Below are 19403 nucleotides of genomic sequence, written 5' to 3'. Positions count from 1 at the left end.
AGGATCCAACAAGTAAATAGGTACGCCCCACTCGGCAAAAGCCTTCACTCAGTTCTGAACTTCTTAGTTAAATGTTACAAACCCCGCCTAGTATGGCCACTTGCCCCAGACTGGCATATGATAAGGCGAACTTTGATTTTGATGCAATACGTGAAGAACTTGGCAACAAAGATTGGTCTGATTTACTATCGGACAAGAACACTGAACAGATGTGGCAAATAATTAAATTAGCACTACATGATACTGTCGATAAGAACGTTCCAAAACGCAAGCCTACCAATATGAACTTAAAACTCAAATCCATATGGACAAATACAAAAACAATTGCCGCTATAAAGAAAAAGCATGCTGTCTTTAAAAGATACATTCTAACCCTAGAAGAAGAAGAAGTATGCTAAGTTCAGGAACCAAGCGAAATGGGAAGTAAGAAAAACTAAAAGAGCCTTTGAAAAACAATTAGCCTTAAAATCTCAAAGTATAACCCAAAGCCATTTTAGAAATATGCAAACTCTAAACTAAAATCTAAGAGTGGGATAGTAGATCTTGAAAGGAAAGATGGTTCCACAGCTAGCAGTGACTCTGAAAAAGCAGAGATATTTAACGACTTTTTTGCTAAAGTATTCACTAGAGAAGATCTCTCAAACTTTCCTAACTTTGAACGGAGTGGCATTGATGAGTTTCTTGAAGACACCATTATCACTGAAAAGCAGGTCCTAGAAAACCTAAAAAAGATAAACCCCTCCAAAGCAATGGGGCCAGGCAAGATCCACCCTAAATTAAAGAGAGGAGAGGCATGTAATGAACTTTCCAAGCCTTTGACATTACTTTTCAATAAGTCACTTGCTGAACAGACACTCCCAATCGAATGGAAAAATGCTCAAGTCTGTCCTATTTACAAGAAAGGTAAAAAATCTGACCCGTCTAATTACAGACCAGTAAGCTTGACCTCAATAATCTGCAAGCAAATGGAATCTTGTCTTAGAGAAGTCATAATGAACTCTTGCATTACCCAACTCCTTGATTGTATTGGAGAATGGACTCACTGGACTGGAATTCCATATTTTCTGTGGTGTGATACTAGTACTAACGCCTCGTTAGAAAAATTGTTGAATGATAAAATACATGCTTTTGGGGAAAATGGTTTATTGAATGACAGAACAGCCAAATTGGCAATGAAGACGGGTACCAACCCTAGATATTGCAAGGCACGGATTCCGCCATTACATGCTCAGGGCAAAAATAGAAAATGAAATTGAAAGATTGGAGTCAAATGGCATAATAGAAAAAGTTGAGAGTCCTGATTGGGCAACGCCGATAGTCCCTGTAGTTAAAAGAGATGGCACAGTAAGACTGTATGGAGATTATAAAATCACAGCTAATAAACACCTTGAGCAGAATGGCTACCCGATCCCAAACATCAAGGATATCTCAATGAACTCAAGGAAATGGTGAAAAGTTTACTGAACTTGATTTTGCCCATGCATAAACACAATTGGCATTACATCCTGATTCAAACACGTATACAACCACCAATACGCACAAGAGTCTTGATCAATACTCTAGATTGTGTTTTGGTATATCATCTAGTCTTGGTATTTTTCAAGCTGTTATGGACAGCCTCTTTCAGGATATACCAAATGTGTGTGTGTGTGTATTTTGACAATGTATACATTACGGGTAAAGATGACTCTGAGCACCTTGAAATACTCAATGGAGTTTTGAAGCTGGTTAGAGACAAAGGATTAAAGATCAACAGAGAAAAAAGTCAGTTTACGTTACCAGAAATCAATTTCTGGGGATGTAGATTGAGCAAGCAAGGTTTAAACCCTCAACAGGATAAAATAAAAGCAATCAAAGAGGCACCAAGGCCACAAAATGTGCAACCGTTAAGAGCATTCTTGGGCATGATAAATTATTACACCAAATTTATGCATAACTTGTCTGACACTCCAACTTGTACAAACTATTGCAAAAAAGTGAATCCTGGCGTTGGGACAAAGAGCAAGAGGATACATTTCTCACTGCTAAGAGTATTTTATCATCTGATGCAATGCTTGTTCATTATAATCCTAATAATAAGAAACTGATTTTGACCTCTCACATTCACATGAGTCGATAGAGGTAATGTGTGTGGTTGTGTCAAGAGCTCTCCCAATAACACATTGGTTGCGTTTTGCTTACAGACAAAATCTCACATTCACATGAGTCAATAGAGATAATGTGTGTGGCAGGTGCTCACTCACTGACACAATGCTTGCTTATCATTTGCATACAAAATCACATTCACATGAATCGATAGAGGTAATAATGTATGTCAAGTGCATAGCCCGATGACACAAAGCCCGAGCCAAAGTTGTACGATAACTGATTGTAACCCTGTCACTCAGCACATCTACATAACTTGAGAAGAGCCAGATGAAACCAGAGAATATATATATTGCGATGTCAGAGTCAAACTCGGGATCATACTGACACAGCACCCTCCGCCTGGCTGATAGAGAGAGAGAGATCATTATCTGGCTAGATGGCTCAGTAGCAAGTGCGACTGCTCTCTCTCTCTCTCTCTCTCTCTCTCTCTCTCTCTCTCTCTCTCTCTCTCTCTCTCTCTCTCTCTCTCTCTCTCTCTCTTTCTTTCTTTCTCTCTTTCTCACTCTCCCTCTCACTCTCTTTCTCTCTCACTCTCTCTCAGTCAGGCAGAAGGTGCCGTGTCAGTTGGATCCCGTGTTCGGATCTGACATTGCAATATTTTCAGCTGACACTTCTCCATACCATATATTTCTCATCACCATTGATACCAACGCCCACCCCACACTTTTTCTGAATAAAACATACTATTATTCACAAAATAAAGAATGTATATTTTAATTGGGCATAATCATAAGACCCTTAGAGCAAGAGTTTCTCACGCTTTCCAAGCATAAAATGGGATGGTAAGAATTGCTTGATACCCATTGCACAGGACACCAATTAATTTCAAATTATTTTTACACCAGCTGTACATAGTAATTTAACATTGTCAACAATAATAATAAAACAATCAAGATTCCTATCACAAATATGTTTATGTACAAAAACAAACAATTGTTTCGATCAAAATTGAAAGACAAAATAATGCTATGCATAGTTAGCAAGGGTAAAGTTGTAAATGTGTTGTAACATCAAGTATGAATATATTGTCTCTTTATCAATGTAATACATGTGTATAAAGTTGTGTGTTATGGCATAAGTGTACATTTTCACAATATAAGATACCCTTGTATATCATCAGGGGGTCCCTATAGCATAGCTCAATTGGTTAAACACTCGATTTACACACAAAGGGACCGAGATCAAACCCAGGTGCAGTCGAGATTTTTTTTCTTGTGATTCCGTTTTCCAGCCAGTAGTGTTTGAGTAGCTGGGTCTGTTAGATCTGGTGGAAAGTACATTGTAATAGACTAGCACCCTATCAAAAAGATGACAAACAATTGCTATTGTCTATTTCACACTACAGGAACTGGGATAAACTCCGGCTCATGGGGCTAATGGCTCTGAGGGACTTTTTTTGTATTGGATCAGCATTAACAACTTCAACATATTGGGTTAAGAGGAATGGTTCTATACTCTACAAACTGCAGCTATGTAGAATCAAATCATCAATTTACCATTCCAAGAAATCCATTGTAGCTATTATAATTTTAATGTTACACTAACGAATTTAAAAACTTGAGCTTTTATATAGCGCAATGTCCACTAAACATGCTCAAAGCGCTTTACAAGGGGTCCCTGACCAACAGCAAAAGGGAACATGAAGAACGAGATATGACGCCTCTTAGGCAATTTTACATTTTTTTTTCCGACAGAGACAACGCTGTTACCGGCCAGGTACTCATTTTACACCAGAGTACGGTGAGAGAATGTGAGTAAAGAGCCTTTTCCAAGTACTCAACTATGCACTGAGCAAGGCTCAAACCCAGGACCTTCTGATCTGAAAGCAAGTGTCATACCACAAGATCACAGAGCTGTTGTACTCTAGAAATAAACATATTAAACACTTTGGCCATAAAACTCCTATTACAAGTTAGACCAATTAAAATGACCCTAATCTTGTTAAAAACTCCTCAATCTGAGACTTCTGTGTATGTGTGTGTATGAGTGTGTGTCTTTGTGTGTGCTTGTGTGTGTATGTTTGAATGTGTTAAGCGAGTGGAAATAAAGGGGAATCTTGATGTTATCCGATCGTGCAGTAATCCGATATGTGAAGGGAGACAATCCTTGCGGACTTTAAGGGCGTCATTAAAGATAGTGATATTCTTGTTCTTGGCTGCCATGTTGTTGATAGTTGAACGATCGAACATAAATGACAAAGCTCCCCAATAATTTATGATGTGTGAAAGTGTGTTTCCATTGTCAATGATTTATACTGGTCGTAAAACAAATATCTGAAGGTAGAAGATTGTCGACAAAAAATGTGCAGTTATGAAGACTTATTACATAAGGAGACACGATGCTGAGTTGTGTAAACTCTCACTAACGACGAAGATTTGACGTGTTGTAACACGTGATTAGCCTTATTATCAACGTTATGGCACTATTGCATGTCCCCAATAAACTATGATGTGTGAAAGTGTGTTTCCATTGTTATAGAGTTACACTGGTTGTAAAAATATTGGATGAAGAAAAGTAGAAGATGGTCTAATCAGAGCGTGCAGTTATCCAAATTTTGTGTGCAGTTATAGAGACATTTTATATAGAAAAAAATTCTGTCACCCAGGATTAGTGTGCAGTAATCCGATGCATGCAGAAAAGCAATGACTACTGTAAAGCCACTCACTACTGGACCAGAAAGGTTGAAAGACTTTAACCAAGGTTTACTTTATCCATTTTCAATGGAACACAGATAAAGAACAGAATGTTTGGGACCAACAAGAGGTGTTGACTTTAAGCAGAATTTGACTTTAAGAGTTTGACTTAATGGAGATTCCACTGTATTATTAAAGAGGAAAATTGTGGATTAGTCACCAAATTACAAAATTTAAACTTCAACATTAGTCATTTCCAATATTTTCTGAGGCAATTTTTTAAACATAAATTCAAGTTTCATAGAACACAGTCAATGGAAACTAAACATTCCTTTCACTTTCGTGTTAGGAGTCAATCCACCAAGTTGTCTGGACATCTCCAGGTTCAAGCCTCTTGACCATGTCATAAACCATTGGCTCATCATCCAACATTGGGGGACTGTATTCCCTCCCTTTGTCATAGAACGCTTTTCGAATCTTGTCTCGTACAGTGACAGGGTGAACCCAATTGGTGGTTGGGGTGTCGGGGGGAAGGTCATGAATGGCGAACGATAACTCTGGCTGAAACACGATGTAACAATCTGGCAACTCGAAATTGAACCGAGAGTTGGTTTCTGGGTAAAAGGGGGCAAAAGTTGTGATGAAAAAGGTCATAGTATGGATTTCAAACACCCAGAACTTCTTGCTCCATTGTGACGTGTCTTCATGTATAGGGGATGATGGGCTCGTCGTGGGATAAAGTCTTTTTAGTTTGTGGTACTTCCGAATAGTGTCACAGTTTTTCAAGGTTAGCAGTGTCCTTCTAACTGCATTGCCAAAAACCTACAGAGAAAAGTTACGAAATAACATGAAATGTTTTCAGAAAGAAAGTGATAGTAAAAGGAAATTGCCATAAGTTATGTGCAGCAATGTGGCCTAGTGGTATGACACTTCAAACCAGAAAGTCCAGGATTCGAATCCTATTCTGAGCAGCTCATAGTTGAGTCCTTTAAAAACACTCTTTACTCACATTCTCTCACTGTACTCCATTAACAGCATCATCTATATATGATCAAATATATGATTCAGCACCTCTTAGTAATTTACAGTTCTTAATACAACGAATTACGAGCTGTTTTAATGAGATTAAATCTTGGATGTACCACAATAAGTTAAAATTAAATGATAGTAAAACTGAGATTTTAATGTGTGGAAGGCCGAGTATCCTTAAACAGGCAAATAAATCACATATTACTCTCGGAAATAGCACAATAGCATTTTCAAATAAAGCAAAAAACCTTGGCGTCATCATTGATAAAGATCTTTCCATGACAAGCCATGTGAATAAAACCATACAATCTATGTACATAGAAATGAAAAAAATAAGCAAAATTCGTAATTTAATACCGAAGCATATAACAGAACTTTTAATTAATTCCCTGGTTTTATCTAAATTGGACTATTGTAACTCCCTTTGGGCGAATTTAGCTAAAGACAAAATTAGCAAACTTCAGGTTGCTCAAAATAACGCAGCCAGGCTCATTGTACGCAATAACAAAAAATACCGTCAGCAACTCTTCTTCTCCGTGAGTTACATTGGCTTCCTGTGGAAAAAAGAGTTGCCTATAAGATTTGTACTGTTTTCTACAAATCCCTGAGCACGAACAGTCCCTCCTATATTAAAGACCTTCTAAACATATATGTCCCCAATAGAAACTTGAGGTCAAGCAATGACCAATCAATCCTTGTCAAACCTAAGCCATTGCGTAAAATAGGTGAACAGTCTTTTCAATTTTCGGCCCCCCATTTTTGGAACTCTCTCCCATCACACGTGAGATGCTCGGATTTGTTGACAACGTTCAAATCTCGCTTAAAGTTTTATCTTTTTACGTCATAATGTTGCAATATTATTTTCATATTTTGTTGTTGTTAAATTGAATTCGTATCACGTTTCCTTCACACTTGTCTCACTGTAATATGTTTTGTTTTATATCACTGTAAAGCGCTTAGAGCCTGTGACAACGGGGTAAAGCGCTATATAAATGCCATTTATTATTATTATTATTATTATTATTATTATTATTATTATCTCTGTTAGAAAATAATTGTAGCATCGCCTGCTAACAGGTGTCATGTCTCGTCCTACATGTAAAGTGTTTCTGTTGACTAGGGACCCCATGCAAAGTGCTTTGACCAAATTAAGTGGATTTTGTTCTATATTAATGCACCAGTTGTTTTGTTTTTTGTTGTTTTGTTTTTTTTAATCTACGTAAAAAAATGAAAAACAAACACCATTATTTGTGGTAGCTTCTATTTGTGTGAATATAAATGTGACCCAGTACTTCATAACAGTTTAATGTTAAGGTCATTTTGATGCTAAAAATTAAATTTATAGAAGAAAAAAATGAGACAGAGAGTTTTATTTTCTATATAACTATAATTTCTTTAAATGAGAAAAAATTAAAATTTCTCGTTTCAGTTCGTTGTGACTTAATAATAAATTTGACTCTTGCGGAATAAAATTGTTTAAAAAATTTAATTAAAATAGAATTAAGAAAATGAAATGTTACAATTTTAAGAAAATTAAATGTTCCAATTTAAAAAAAATTAAATGTTACAATTGTAGATGATCTATTAAGTTATGCCGATACCAACGGAATATTGCAAAAGCAAGAAACAATGTTGTAGAAGCTGAAGAAAATTATATTTAGAATGTATATATATAGTTTACAAATTAGACATCTATTTTACCTATTTTCAATTTTTAGGTAGGCTACACGTAGATACAATGCATCACAATAAATACAACCATTTACAAGAACATACAAACACAGCTTTTTCCATGAACAATAAATGACTGTAATGTCCTGCCACCGGACATAACGAATGTTGAATGCTTGGAAACTTTCAAAACAGTGTTTGCTCGTCAAAGTAACCTGTGACTGTTCCCTGTTTTAATTGGACTGTAGTAGAACATTTGCAGTGATGGGCCCGTGAGGCCTTTTGCAAATAAAAGACATTGAAGATTGAAGATTGAAAACGTGAGGCAGTTAGTCACATTTATAATCTTGGCAATGTAACAAATAAATCTTTTTGTGTTCAAGTGTTCCATGCACACTACATACACTATGCAAATAAAGGCCATTGAAGATTGAAGATTGAAAACGTATTATGGATTTGAGGCAGTTAGTCACATTTATAATCTTGGCAATGTAACAAATAAATCTTTTTGTGTTCAAGTGTTCCATGCACACTACATACACTATGCAAATAAAAGCCATTGAAGATTGAAGATTGAAAACGTATTACGGATTTGAGGCAGTTAGTCACATTTATAATCTTGGCAATGTAACAAATAAATCTTTTTGTGTTCAAGTGTTCCATGCACACTACATACACTATGCAAATAAAGGCCATTGAAGATTGAAGATTGAAAACGTATTATGGATTTGAGGCAGTTAGTCACATTTATAATCTTGGCAATGTAACAAATAAATCTTTTTGTGTTCAAGTGTTCCATGCACACTACATACACTATGCAAATAAAAGCCATTGAAGATTGAAGATTGAAAACGTATTACGGATTTGAGGCAGTTAGTCACATTTATAATCTTGGCAATGTAACAAATAAATCTTTTTGTGTTCAAGTGTTCCATGCACACTACATACACTATGCAAATAAAGGCCATTGAAGATTGAAGATTGAAAACGTATTACGGATTTGAGGCAGTTAGTCACATTTATAATCTTGGCAATGTAACAAATAAATCGTTTTGTGTTCAAGTGTTCCATGCACACTACATTCACTATGCAAATAAAAGCCATTGAAGATTGAAGATTGAAAACGTATTACGGATTTGAGGCAGTTAGTCACATTTATAATCTTGGCAATGTAACAAATAAATCTTTTTGTGTTCAAGTGTTCCATGCACACTACATACACTATGCAAATAAAGGCCATTGAAGATTGAAGATTGAAAACGTATTATGGATTTGAGGCAGTTAGTCACATTTATAATCTTGGCAATGTAACAAATAAATCTTTTTGTGTTCAAGTGTTCCATGCACACTACATACACTATGCAAATAAAAGCCATTGAAGATTGAAGATTGAAAACGTATTACGGATTTGAGGCAGTTAGTCACATTTATAATCTTGGCAATGTAACAAATAAATCTTTTTGTGTTCAAGTGTTCCATGCACACTACATACACTATGCAAATAAAGGCCATTGAAGATTGAAGATTGAAAACGTATTATGGATTTGAGGCAGTTAGTCACATTTATAATCTTGGCAATGTAACAAATAAATCTTTTTGTGTTCAAGTGTTCCATGCACACTACATACACTATGCAAATAAAAGCCATTGAAGATTGAAGATTGAAAACGTATTACGGATTTGAGGCAGTTAGTCACATTTATAATCTTGGCAATGTAACAAATAAATCTTTTTGTGTTCAAGTGTTCCATGCACACTACATACACTATGCAAATAAAGGCCATTGAAGATTGAAGATTGAAAACGTATTATGGATTTGAGGCAGTTAGTCACATTTATAATCTTGGCAATGTAACGTATAAATCGTTTTGTGTTCAAGTGTTCCATGCACACTACATTCACTATGCAAATAAAAGCCATTGAAGATTGAAAACGTATTACGGATTTGAGGCAGTTAGTCACATTTATAATCTTGGCAATGTAATGAATAAATCGTTTTGTGTTCAAGTGTTCCATGCACACTACATACACTATGCCTTTTCTATAGCGGATTAGCTGATGAGTCACTTTGTTTTGTTTTGTTGGGGTTTTCTTTTAATTCTTAAATATATCATTTGTTTGTTTCAAATTGTTTTTAATAAATTGAGCTTTATATAGCGCAATATCCACTAAATGTGCTCAAAGCGCTTTACAACAGCAACATTTAACATGTAGGACTGGACACGACGCCTGTTACAATTTTTCGGACAAAGACAATGCTGTTAACGGCCAGGTACTCATTTTACACCTGAGTACGGTGAGAGAATGTGAGTAAAGAGCCTTTTCCAAGGACACAACTATGCGCAGAGCACGAGGCTCGAACCCAGGGCCTTCCGATCCGAAAGTGAGTGTCATACCACTAGACCACATAGCCACATTAACCAATTAATTCTAACAAAATTTGAAGATTCCAAAAAAGGCCTGTCCAGCATGAGCGTTGAGTGCTCTATCATCTGAGCTAATAGGCATCTTGCTTATTCATTTGTTTTAGTTTGACATAATTAAAAAGTGCCTGTCAAACCTACCTTGATATTTTCTCCATAGAGATGACCAGGCAACTCAATGACGAAAGCGTCAAGACTTTGACTTTGGATGCAGGAGATGAACTTTAAGAATGTTGGATACAGCCTGGTGTGGCAAGATGGAAAAAGTAAGAAGACAAAATTATCTATATAATTGAAGTAAGAGTTTAGAGAAAAGCTAGGATTTATATTATATAAATAAAATATTGCAATTCTTGAGGGAAGTGGGTTGTTAATAAAAATAATAATAAAATCGTCCTTCTGAGCCGTTAGACCCATGAAACCGGAGTTTATCCCAGTTTCTATAGTGTAAAATGGACAATTGTAATTGCTTGCTACCCTTTGGATAGGATGCTAGTTTATCGCAAAGTACTTTCAAACAGATCTAACACACCCACTACCCAATTACTGCTGGGTGGACAGGGGGTCAGAAAAAATCTCGACTGCTTACAGGATCTATCTTGGTCCTTTGCATATGAAGCAAGTGCTCTACCAACTGAGCTACTGGTACCTTCCTTTTAAAGAAGTTGTATGTCTTTATATTTTTTATTATATTTTTAAACCTTTCCATATTTTTATTACACCTTCCGGCTTAAAGACTCCAATTTCAGCTTGCTGTTTTCTAAGGTTTTGCCACCAGGAACTCAAGGCAGTTGGGTTTTTATGCCACAGTGTTCTTCTCCTAGACCGGTTGCGATCCAAGCTTAGAATTCTTATCCAAACAAAGTTTTTATTCAGCGTGTCCTTCTCCTAGATTGATTACAGTTCTCTGTTGACAAGCTCTATCTACCCGAAGAATGGTCTATGTTGGGAAATTCAGACGTTATCATTAGGCATTAGTTCGCTCGGGGTGAGCGATAACTCTGTGGATGTCTTGTCCTTTGTCCTCTTCCTAAACACCAATGCAGATCAAACTTCATCTAGCCGCTGTCGTTTGAGCCATCTGGCATGGGTGGCCCTAACAGGAGATTAATCTCCCATCGGCATAGCTCTCCAGATCATTGAGGCATGCAATCTCTCTAACCACATCAAGGTTTTGATTCATCAGAGAGTAAAAGGGAGTAAAATTCAGTGACAGTAATGAAATTAAAATTGTTATTTAACCATTATTCTCATAAGTAACATAATCCCTTTTCTATTGATTATATCTTTCAATAAATTATAAGAAATCAGTCAAGAGTATTAAATAAAAATCAATCTGCCACTCAATTGAAAGAATTGTCAGCGACCAAATAAAAATTATCAAGAACAGATATTAAGGGATGTACATTTATGGTAGCAGGCAATACCAACCTTTTGATATTTTCCTCTGTTAGATGTTATAGATGATTGCATGTGGAAGAAACAAAAGAAAGCATTTTTATAATCACTTTAATCATAACCTTAATTTGAAAGAAGAAATGATGTATTATATGAAATGTTGGAAAATAAAAAGTGATTTACAAACATCGCACTTATAAAAAACCAAACCAGCAATGGCAACAGAAATTAATAAAATAGCAACTGTGGAATGGGGATGAAAATGAAAACAACTGAGTAAAAAAAAAGGAATTGCAAAGTGATTTCAAAACAATGAAAAATATATCTTTTACGCTTTTAAAAAAATGTATTTTCATGAAATTTATACTTATTCATATATCATATATATTATGTATCAATATAAATACTATAAGATATACCTTTACTAGTACATTTATGTTTATTACAATTTTGCTTTATAAAATTATGAAAATATATTTTATAACGTTCATTTATTCATTCTTGTAATTCACAACAGTTTTCTTACGGTTGAATAAAGTTTATTGATTTACGTATCTATTTATCAATTATTCATATAATTGATATGAGATATATATATATGTATGTATGTATATAACAGGAGCATACCTAAAGAGATAACTTCATTGTAATCTGGTGACCCCCATAATCTTGATCTTTTTGCAAAAATACATTCTGATTGTTTCTTCATTGATTCAAAATGTTTCACAGACTTGGTTTCTGCTGCATCGTAAACTAAATAATCAACAAGCGCAAGATTGAATTCTTTTTCCTTTTCCTTGTCGTCAAATTTCTTGCCAGTTTTGCCTTTAAATGGGTTGACAAGTTCCAAGTCCTTGAAGACAAAATTTTGTTTTTCATTTCCCTCTGGGTTTTTTGTCTTGAAAAAGACGTAGGATACTGAAAGGAAGAAATTGAATTTTAAAATTTGAATAACTGTGAGGAATTAATTATTAAAATAGTTGGTATAAAAGAGAGGTCTATTACACAAAACCTAGTAGCCTAGTCTGATGGGATAGAGGAGTCGGACAAAACAACAAGGTTTTCAATAACATTTCTATCACTGTGACTTTCACTGTGTATCGTAACCAAGTGATCCCCTCCTGATTACTCGCTATTTCCGAGTTCTCGCTATTCCCGAGTTGCCAGGAAAGGTCACTCGGCCGTACAAAAAGATGGAAAGACAATGTGACTGTGTGTGTGTGTGTGTATTTGTGCATGTGTGCCGCGTGTGCGTGCAATGATTGTGTGGATAAAGTGGGGGTGGGGGCGGGGTTGAACACGGCCTTCGTTAACTACGTAATGATGGCCACGGGTTGAAGTTGATCCACCCCTAAAACTAAAACCCACCCCTTCCATTTCCATCAAAATTTCGTGTATGTGTGTGTGTGCGCGAGTGTTTGTATGCACTAGGCATTTTTGATGAGGTAAGCAAGCGAATCACTCAATCACTGACCCACTGAAATGACGGTTCCACGATCCCCTCTCTCGCTGATCGTGTCGTTCGTTAACGAATGCTACTCGCTGACCAATGCTGCTAAGTGAGGCATGTTGACATGTTGGCTGCCAGTGCTTACCTCGCGCGTCGCACCACATTGGGTGAGTAATTGACCCCCACCCCCAATACACACACACGAACACAAACACCCAACTCCCACCCAAATTTGTTCGCCTACTATGTACTACTACTGGACTAGGCTACTATGTAGTATTACTCGTAACGAAAAATAAGAAAAGAAAAGAAGCTAGGCTAAAAATATTTATATTGCCCTTGTCTGTTGTTTTGCTTTACTTCATTCGAAGTCCTAGGCTGGGGCAGGAAATGCTCGTTATTTCCGAGTTGACCTCTTTTTCATACTCGCTACTTTCATGCTAATTTTATTGACTCAAATAAGAGAAAAAAACGGGGATTTAGATTTTACTCGCTATTTCCGAGTGCGTTACTTTCATGTTCTACTGTATGATTATTGACCACTTGTTTACCTTTTTTTTCAAGTGTTTTTTCTAAAACTAAATAAATCAAGCTATTTTCAGTAATTTCATTTATTTATCTCAATAACCTAAATGCGACCTATGTACTTCTGTAAACAATGGCCTCCTTGAAAGTAAGTTACAATCTTATTGAAGTATTCCCATAGAAGACATTGAAGAAAGTACAATTTATTGGGGGGGTTTTCCGATGAATAAGAAGGTAATGAAGAAGAAGACTTATACTGTCCCTATTATGGATTGATTTGAAGTGGGCAGTGAAGATAACGGAAAGTGCAAAAAGTGCTGCCCAGCAATAACTTGAAAGTTATGTATATGATTTACACAAAGAATGATTATTATTTTTAAAAACGCTGAGATCGGTATCTTCTGAACGCAAAAGAAAACATCTTTAATTTATCTAAAGAAATTTTTTAAAAGACTCAAAAATCTTGCATCATCACAGTCTCTCAGTTCTAAATGGATCTATTCGTGAAGGAAAGAATATAGTTTTAAAATTATAAATGTCAATTATAAGAATATGATACATTCGTCATGAGATGTCAAAATTGTTCTCTGCTCTTTTCAGAGGGTTGGGCTTGGGACAGCTGGGAGTCTCTCTCTCTCTCTCTCTTTCTCTCTCTCTCTCTCTCTCTCTCTCTCTCTCTCTCTCTCGCATACACACACACACATATATATATCTATATATATATAACCAATAACACGTCTGCAAATATACTGCATTTTCAAATAATTTGCAGTGGTTGTCAAGTTGTACTTGTACATGTAGTGTAGTTGCAGTAGTGGTTGGGTATTTTCACTCTCTTCGTGGTAGAAATATAATTTACAGTCAAAGAAATCAGACTTCTATTTAACTTACAGAAGAGGCAAAAGGCACTGATGAGGGAAGTCCATGATGGCGTTATAGAAACAGTGCTCACAAGGAAAACAACAATGAGGATCAGTCGACTAACTGGCTTGATATAGAAATAATATGAATACATTTTACGACGAAAAAAATATCAAGATCCTGGAGTGCATAACATTTTACTAAACTCGTATTTATTAAATACAAAATAACTATTCTTTAAATAGAAACATCCACGCATCTTATACATAATATAAAAATAGAAATGAGTAATATACTTCTTGCTTCCACGATGAAGTTTGTTTACGCGTTGTTCTGTTTTAAGAGTTGTCTCCCTTCCAAATTTGCAATGATTGTTTCGAATGTTTTCCACTTCTTCCTATTTATTTATTTATTTATTTATTTATTTATTTATTTATTTATTTATTTATTCTTTTATTTACTTATGCATTTTTAATTCATCTTTCTATATATTCATATTGTTGTTATTTTATTTATTTATCAATATTTTATTATATTTTATCATTAATTGTATTCATTCATTCAATCGTATGTTAATCATTTATTAATTTATTTTATTCAAATTTTATTTATGTATTTTTGTCTTTACCTAAATGTCTTTGATGATTCTTCGCTCCCCACACTTACATCTTTTTTCTTTTTTTTTTCACCGTGTGAATATCATTATCTACTTTCTTTCGCCACAGGTAACCCATTCCATCAATTTCAGAATAAATTTCGTAAAGAAAACGAGGGATGAGAATCTTTAGTTTAATTCGACGCGTGCTATAATAATATGCCTATTTTGAGTGAGCAAATTGGAGGTTAATAATCTTGCCCAAGAACAACATAATCTGATTCGAATACAGAATTGTCTGTCATAGCTATAATTTGGCACGCGGAGACAATTTCATACCAGAATCTTTGGTGTTGGATAGTACAGAGTACTTTCCACCAGATATAACTGATTCATCATTTCATACACAACTATGTAGACAGAAAGGGTCAGAATTGTACGCGGGAGCAATGCCCGGTACCCTTTATCATATGGCGAGTGGTCTATCGCTGTTGCTGATCTATCAATATTCCCAATAGGGAATTAGCTTATATTATATTAAATCAAATTATGTCAATGTCAAAATTCTTTAAAATGTAAAACAATATTATTTTGTGCGTTCAAAATTACAAAGGGGGTCCCCTTCCTTAGCTCAGTTGGTAGAGCACTCGTTTTACAAGGAAAAGGACCGAGATCGATCCCGGGTGCAGTCGAGATTTTTTCTGACCCCCCCCCCCCCCCAACCCACCCTGCCCACCCAGTAGTGATCGGGTAGCTAGGTCTGATAGATCTGGAGGAAAGTACTTTGTGATAGACTAGCGTCCTATCCAATTGTAGTAAGTGATTGCTATTGTCCGTTTCACGCTATAGAAACCGGGATAAACCCCGGCTCCATGGGCCTATGGCTCTGAAGGACTACTTTTTCAATATTACAATAGTAAAGCTATAAAGGTTATTGATTGAACAATGAAAATGCAAAGGAGGAATCAAGCATTGAACTTTTATTATTTATTTAGAAGGGAAGAAGAGAAGAGAAACAAAAACACTAGAAACCTTTTTATTGAAGACTATCGACTAAACGTGCGCAAAGCGCTTTACAAGGGGTCCCCAACCACCAGCAACACTTAAGTCACTAATACAATTTTTTTTAACCGACAGATAACGGCCAGGTATTCATTTTACACCTAAATACAGTGTGAGAATGTGAGTAAAGACCCTTTTCCAAGCACTCAACTATGCACAGCTTAGAGCGGGACCCGAACCGTGGATCTTCCAGTCCGAAGGTGAGTGCCATACCACTGGACCACATAGCCACACTTCAGATAATTAATTAAATCGTTAAATGTTGAGAGCAAGCTGCGCGAACCAGGGGAGATAACAATGGAGTTTCCTGATTTTGATATAGATTAGAATTGATAATCTCCCTTTAAACATAGAAGTCGGCGTATCTCACTGCTATCTCAGAATAATAATGAAGTAGCCAAACCTGCGACATCCATAAAGTTGTCACATCCGTTGGAATATCCTTGTGAATATCCTATGTGGTCTTGTGGTATGACACTCACTTTCGGATCGGAAGGTCCTGGGTTCGAGCCTCGCTCGGCGCATAGTTGAGTCCTTGGAGAAAGGCTCTTTACTTACATTCTCTCACCGTACTCGGGTGTAAAATGAGTACCTGGCCGTTAACAGCGTTCTCTCTGTCCGAAAAAAATGTAATATCGCCTAACAGGCGTCATGTCCCGTCCTAAATGTTAAATGTTGCTGTTGGCTAGGGACCCCTTGTAAAGCGCTTTGAGCACGTTTGGTGGGTATTGCCCTTTATATAAGCTCAATTTAATTTAATTTAATTTATAGAAGGTTGATAAGATTTTATAGTTTACCTTCAAATATGTGACCCAACGCCTCAAAACGGTATTATGTCGATTGTGACAAAAAGGGATTTTAAAGCTAAAATCAAATGAGCTAAATTGTCCTTTTTTTTTCGTCTCCCGAGCAACTGATTTCTATTGAAATAAATGAAACATATATAAACTTAATGAATGTTTCTTATTTCTGACAATAAATTCAATTTTAGCGTGAAATCCACCCATACACTAAGCCTACCGAGTACATCAGGCCCATCCCTAAGCTCTCCATTGGCGTCCTGTTAAAGAGAGTTGTGAGGCGAGGTGGTCTAATTGTATGACACTCGCTTTCGGATCGGAAGGTCCTTGGTTCGAGCCTCGCTCGGCGCATAGTGGAGTCCTTGGAGAAGGCTCTTCTACTCACATTTTCTCACCGCACTCAGGTGTAAAATGAGTACCTGGCCATTAACAGTATTGTTTCCGTCTGAAAAAAAATTGTAAAATCGCGTTGTTGTTGGTCAGGGACCCCTAGTAAAGCGCTTTGAGCACATTTAGTGGATATTGCACTATATAAACTCTCCCTTTTTTTTTTTTTTTTTTTTTTTGAGTTCGAAATTGGCACAATGGTGTAAAAATGCCTAAATGATAAAGCGCCATCTTATTTCTCTTGGCTTCTTGTATTGTATACACCTGCTAGACCACACCAATCTCCAAATGAACAACTGATTAATGTTCCCACATGTAAACTATCTCAAGCTGTAAAAAAAAAAAACATTTCTCTGTCTGGTATGAAATAAATTAGATAATGAAATCAAAGACGCTCCAGACCTCAATAATTTTAGGAAACTTTTGAAAACGTTCTTATTTTTTATTCGGGCAGAATTTGTGAGTAGTAATAATATTTCCGTATTGTGTTGCCAGTTGTTTTTGAATGTGAAGCGCCTTAGACACTTTGGGGATTCTGATTATAAAAAATTATTATTATTATTATTATTATTATTATTATTATTATTATTATTATTATTATTATTATTATTATTATTATTATTATTATTATTATTATTATTATTATTATTATTATTATTATTATTATTATTATTTATTATTATTATTATTATTATTATTATTATTATTATTATTATTATTATTATTATTATTATATACTTTACCTTACCGGAGTTCCGTCTCCCTACAGAGGTGAATTGTCTTGGAACGCCATTCTTCACGCTCAAGGTCCGTTACCATTATTTTTATTTGGTGGAAAGCACTGATGATTTTACTTAACTGCTTACCATAAATCTCGGGGGATTAATGACAAAGTTTCAAAGTTTCAAAATTTATTCAATCTTAGGCTTTCGCCAATAATTACCGAGCAGTCGATTATCTTTAATGCCAGTTGTGCACTCTCTCCAGGATTTCCTTGGTTTGCCTCGTGCCTTTCTGCCAGCTACTTTTCCCTCTAGCACTGATTTTTGATGATGTTGATTAATTATATATTCATATCATCATATGTGAGGCTGGCTGAGAAAACCCGGGAAGAGGCAGCAAGCTTCGATTCGAGATATGAGCCAAAATCGAAGATAAAGTAGTTCCCATACCAACAAATTTTAATCAGAAAAGAAATTCATAACTTGGGTTATAATAGACGCAGAAAGAAAATTTAAAGTGGTAAATGATCAGAAATATGTGGTCTACGCCACTGCATACATAACTCAATTTATGAAATTTGCGCATCTTTCCGGGTTTTCTCAGCCAGCCACACACATATTATTATACCCAATACCATTTCGAGACGATGGGTCACATACATCACTCCAGTATCTCGTTGCTTTATCTCAGAGTAAGTTCACAAGCTACCACCCTGTGCCATCCATAAAATTTAAATTGTCACATGAGGGTTTGGAATACCCTTATAAAAGGTCCATGGCTTATAACTTCGTCACAGCCTACGACAACAAGCACCAAGGAAAATGAAACCATCCCTTATCTTCATTCAGGTAAAATAGACACAAGCTAATTTGTGATTTCGTCTTATAACACTCGATTGCGACATGCAGCAGATATAAGGTTCGAGTCACCACTTGTACGGCGGTGTCAGCAGGGAAAAAAATCGTTTATTGGCATTTATCAGGAGTAAATTGAGTTATTAGCAGCTTTGTTTGTCTCCGTTGAAAATAATTTATATCATCGCCTCACAGGTGTCATGTCTCGTCCTACACGCTTAGTGAATAGTGAATAGTGCGCTATGTAAAATCTCACAAACAAATCTGACTGACTTTCTTGGTAGTTTTATTTTATATGTTATCATTACCGCCATCATCATAATAATCATCATCATCATCATCATCATCATCATCATCATCATCATCATCATCATCATCATCATCATCATAATAATCATCATCATCATCATCATCACCACCACCATCATCATCATCATCATCATCATCATCAATATCAAAATCATCCTCATCAACATAATCATCATCTTCTTCTTCTTCTTCTTCTTCTTCTTCTTCTTCTTCTTCTTCTTCTTCTTCTTCTTCTTCTTCTTCTTCTTCTTCTTCTTCTTCTTCTTCTTCTTCTTCTTCTGTTTCATCATCATCATCATCATCATCATCATCATCATCATCATCATCATCATCATCATCACTATCATCATCATAATCATCATCATCGTCGTCGTCGTCGTTGACATCATCTTCGGCATCATCGTCGTTTTCGTCGTCGTCAAAACCATCATCCTTACTATCATCATCAACAACAGCAGTATTGTCATCATCATCACCACCACCATTACCATCATAACCATCATCATCATCATCATCATCATCATCATCATTACAA

General features: G+C 35.8%; 2 protein-coding genes across 2 annotated transcripts in view; one reads left to right on the top strand and one right to left on the bottom strand.

The window, feature by feature from the left end:
- Nucleotides 1–1765: 1765 nt before the first annotated feature.
- LOC144970518 (uncharacterized) lies at nt 1766–14485 on the bottom strand. Its single transcript, XM_078910248.1, has 5 exons — nt 14169–14485; nt 11930–12220; nt 11336–11351; nt 10046–10148; nt 1766–5603 (listed from the first exon to the last, which is right to left on the bottom strand). The coding sequence occupies exons 1-5, from the start codon at nt 14290–14292 to the stop codon at nt 5127–5129; spliced, it is 1011 nt and encodes a 336-aa protein (XP_078766374.1). The 5' UTR covers nt 14293–14485; the 3' UTR covers nt 1766–5126.
- A 3939-nt stretch (nt 14486–18424) lies between these two features.
- LOC144970516 (zinc metalloproteinase-disintegrin-like protein H4 subunit A) overlaps nt 18425–19403 on the top strand; it is a 14989-nt gene continuing 14010 nt past the window's right edge. Inside the window, exon 1 of the mRNA XM_078910239.1 lies at nt 18425–18553. Within this exon, the coding sequence (XP_078766365.1) occupies nt 18527–18553 (27 nt within the window). The 5' untranslated portion in view covers nt 18425–18526. The remainder of the gene's footprint in view (nt 18554–19403) is intronic.

This window comes from Berghia stephanieae, chromosome 4 (assembly GCF_034508935.2).
Source record: "Berghia stephanieae isolate SIO BIC M18660-M18661 chromosome 4, UCSD_Bste_1.3, whole genome shotgun sequence".
Taxonomy (NCBI): Eukaryota; Metazoa; Mollusca; class Gastropoda; order Nudibranchia; family Aeolidiidae; genus Berghia; species Berghia stephanieae.
Note: the sequence above shows the minus strand (reverse complement) of the source record. Positions and strands in the feature narration are given on the sequence as shown.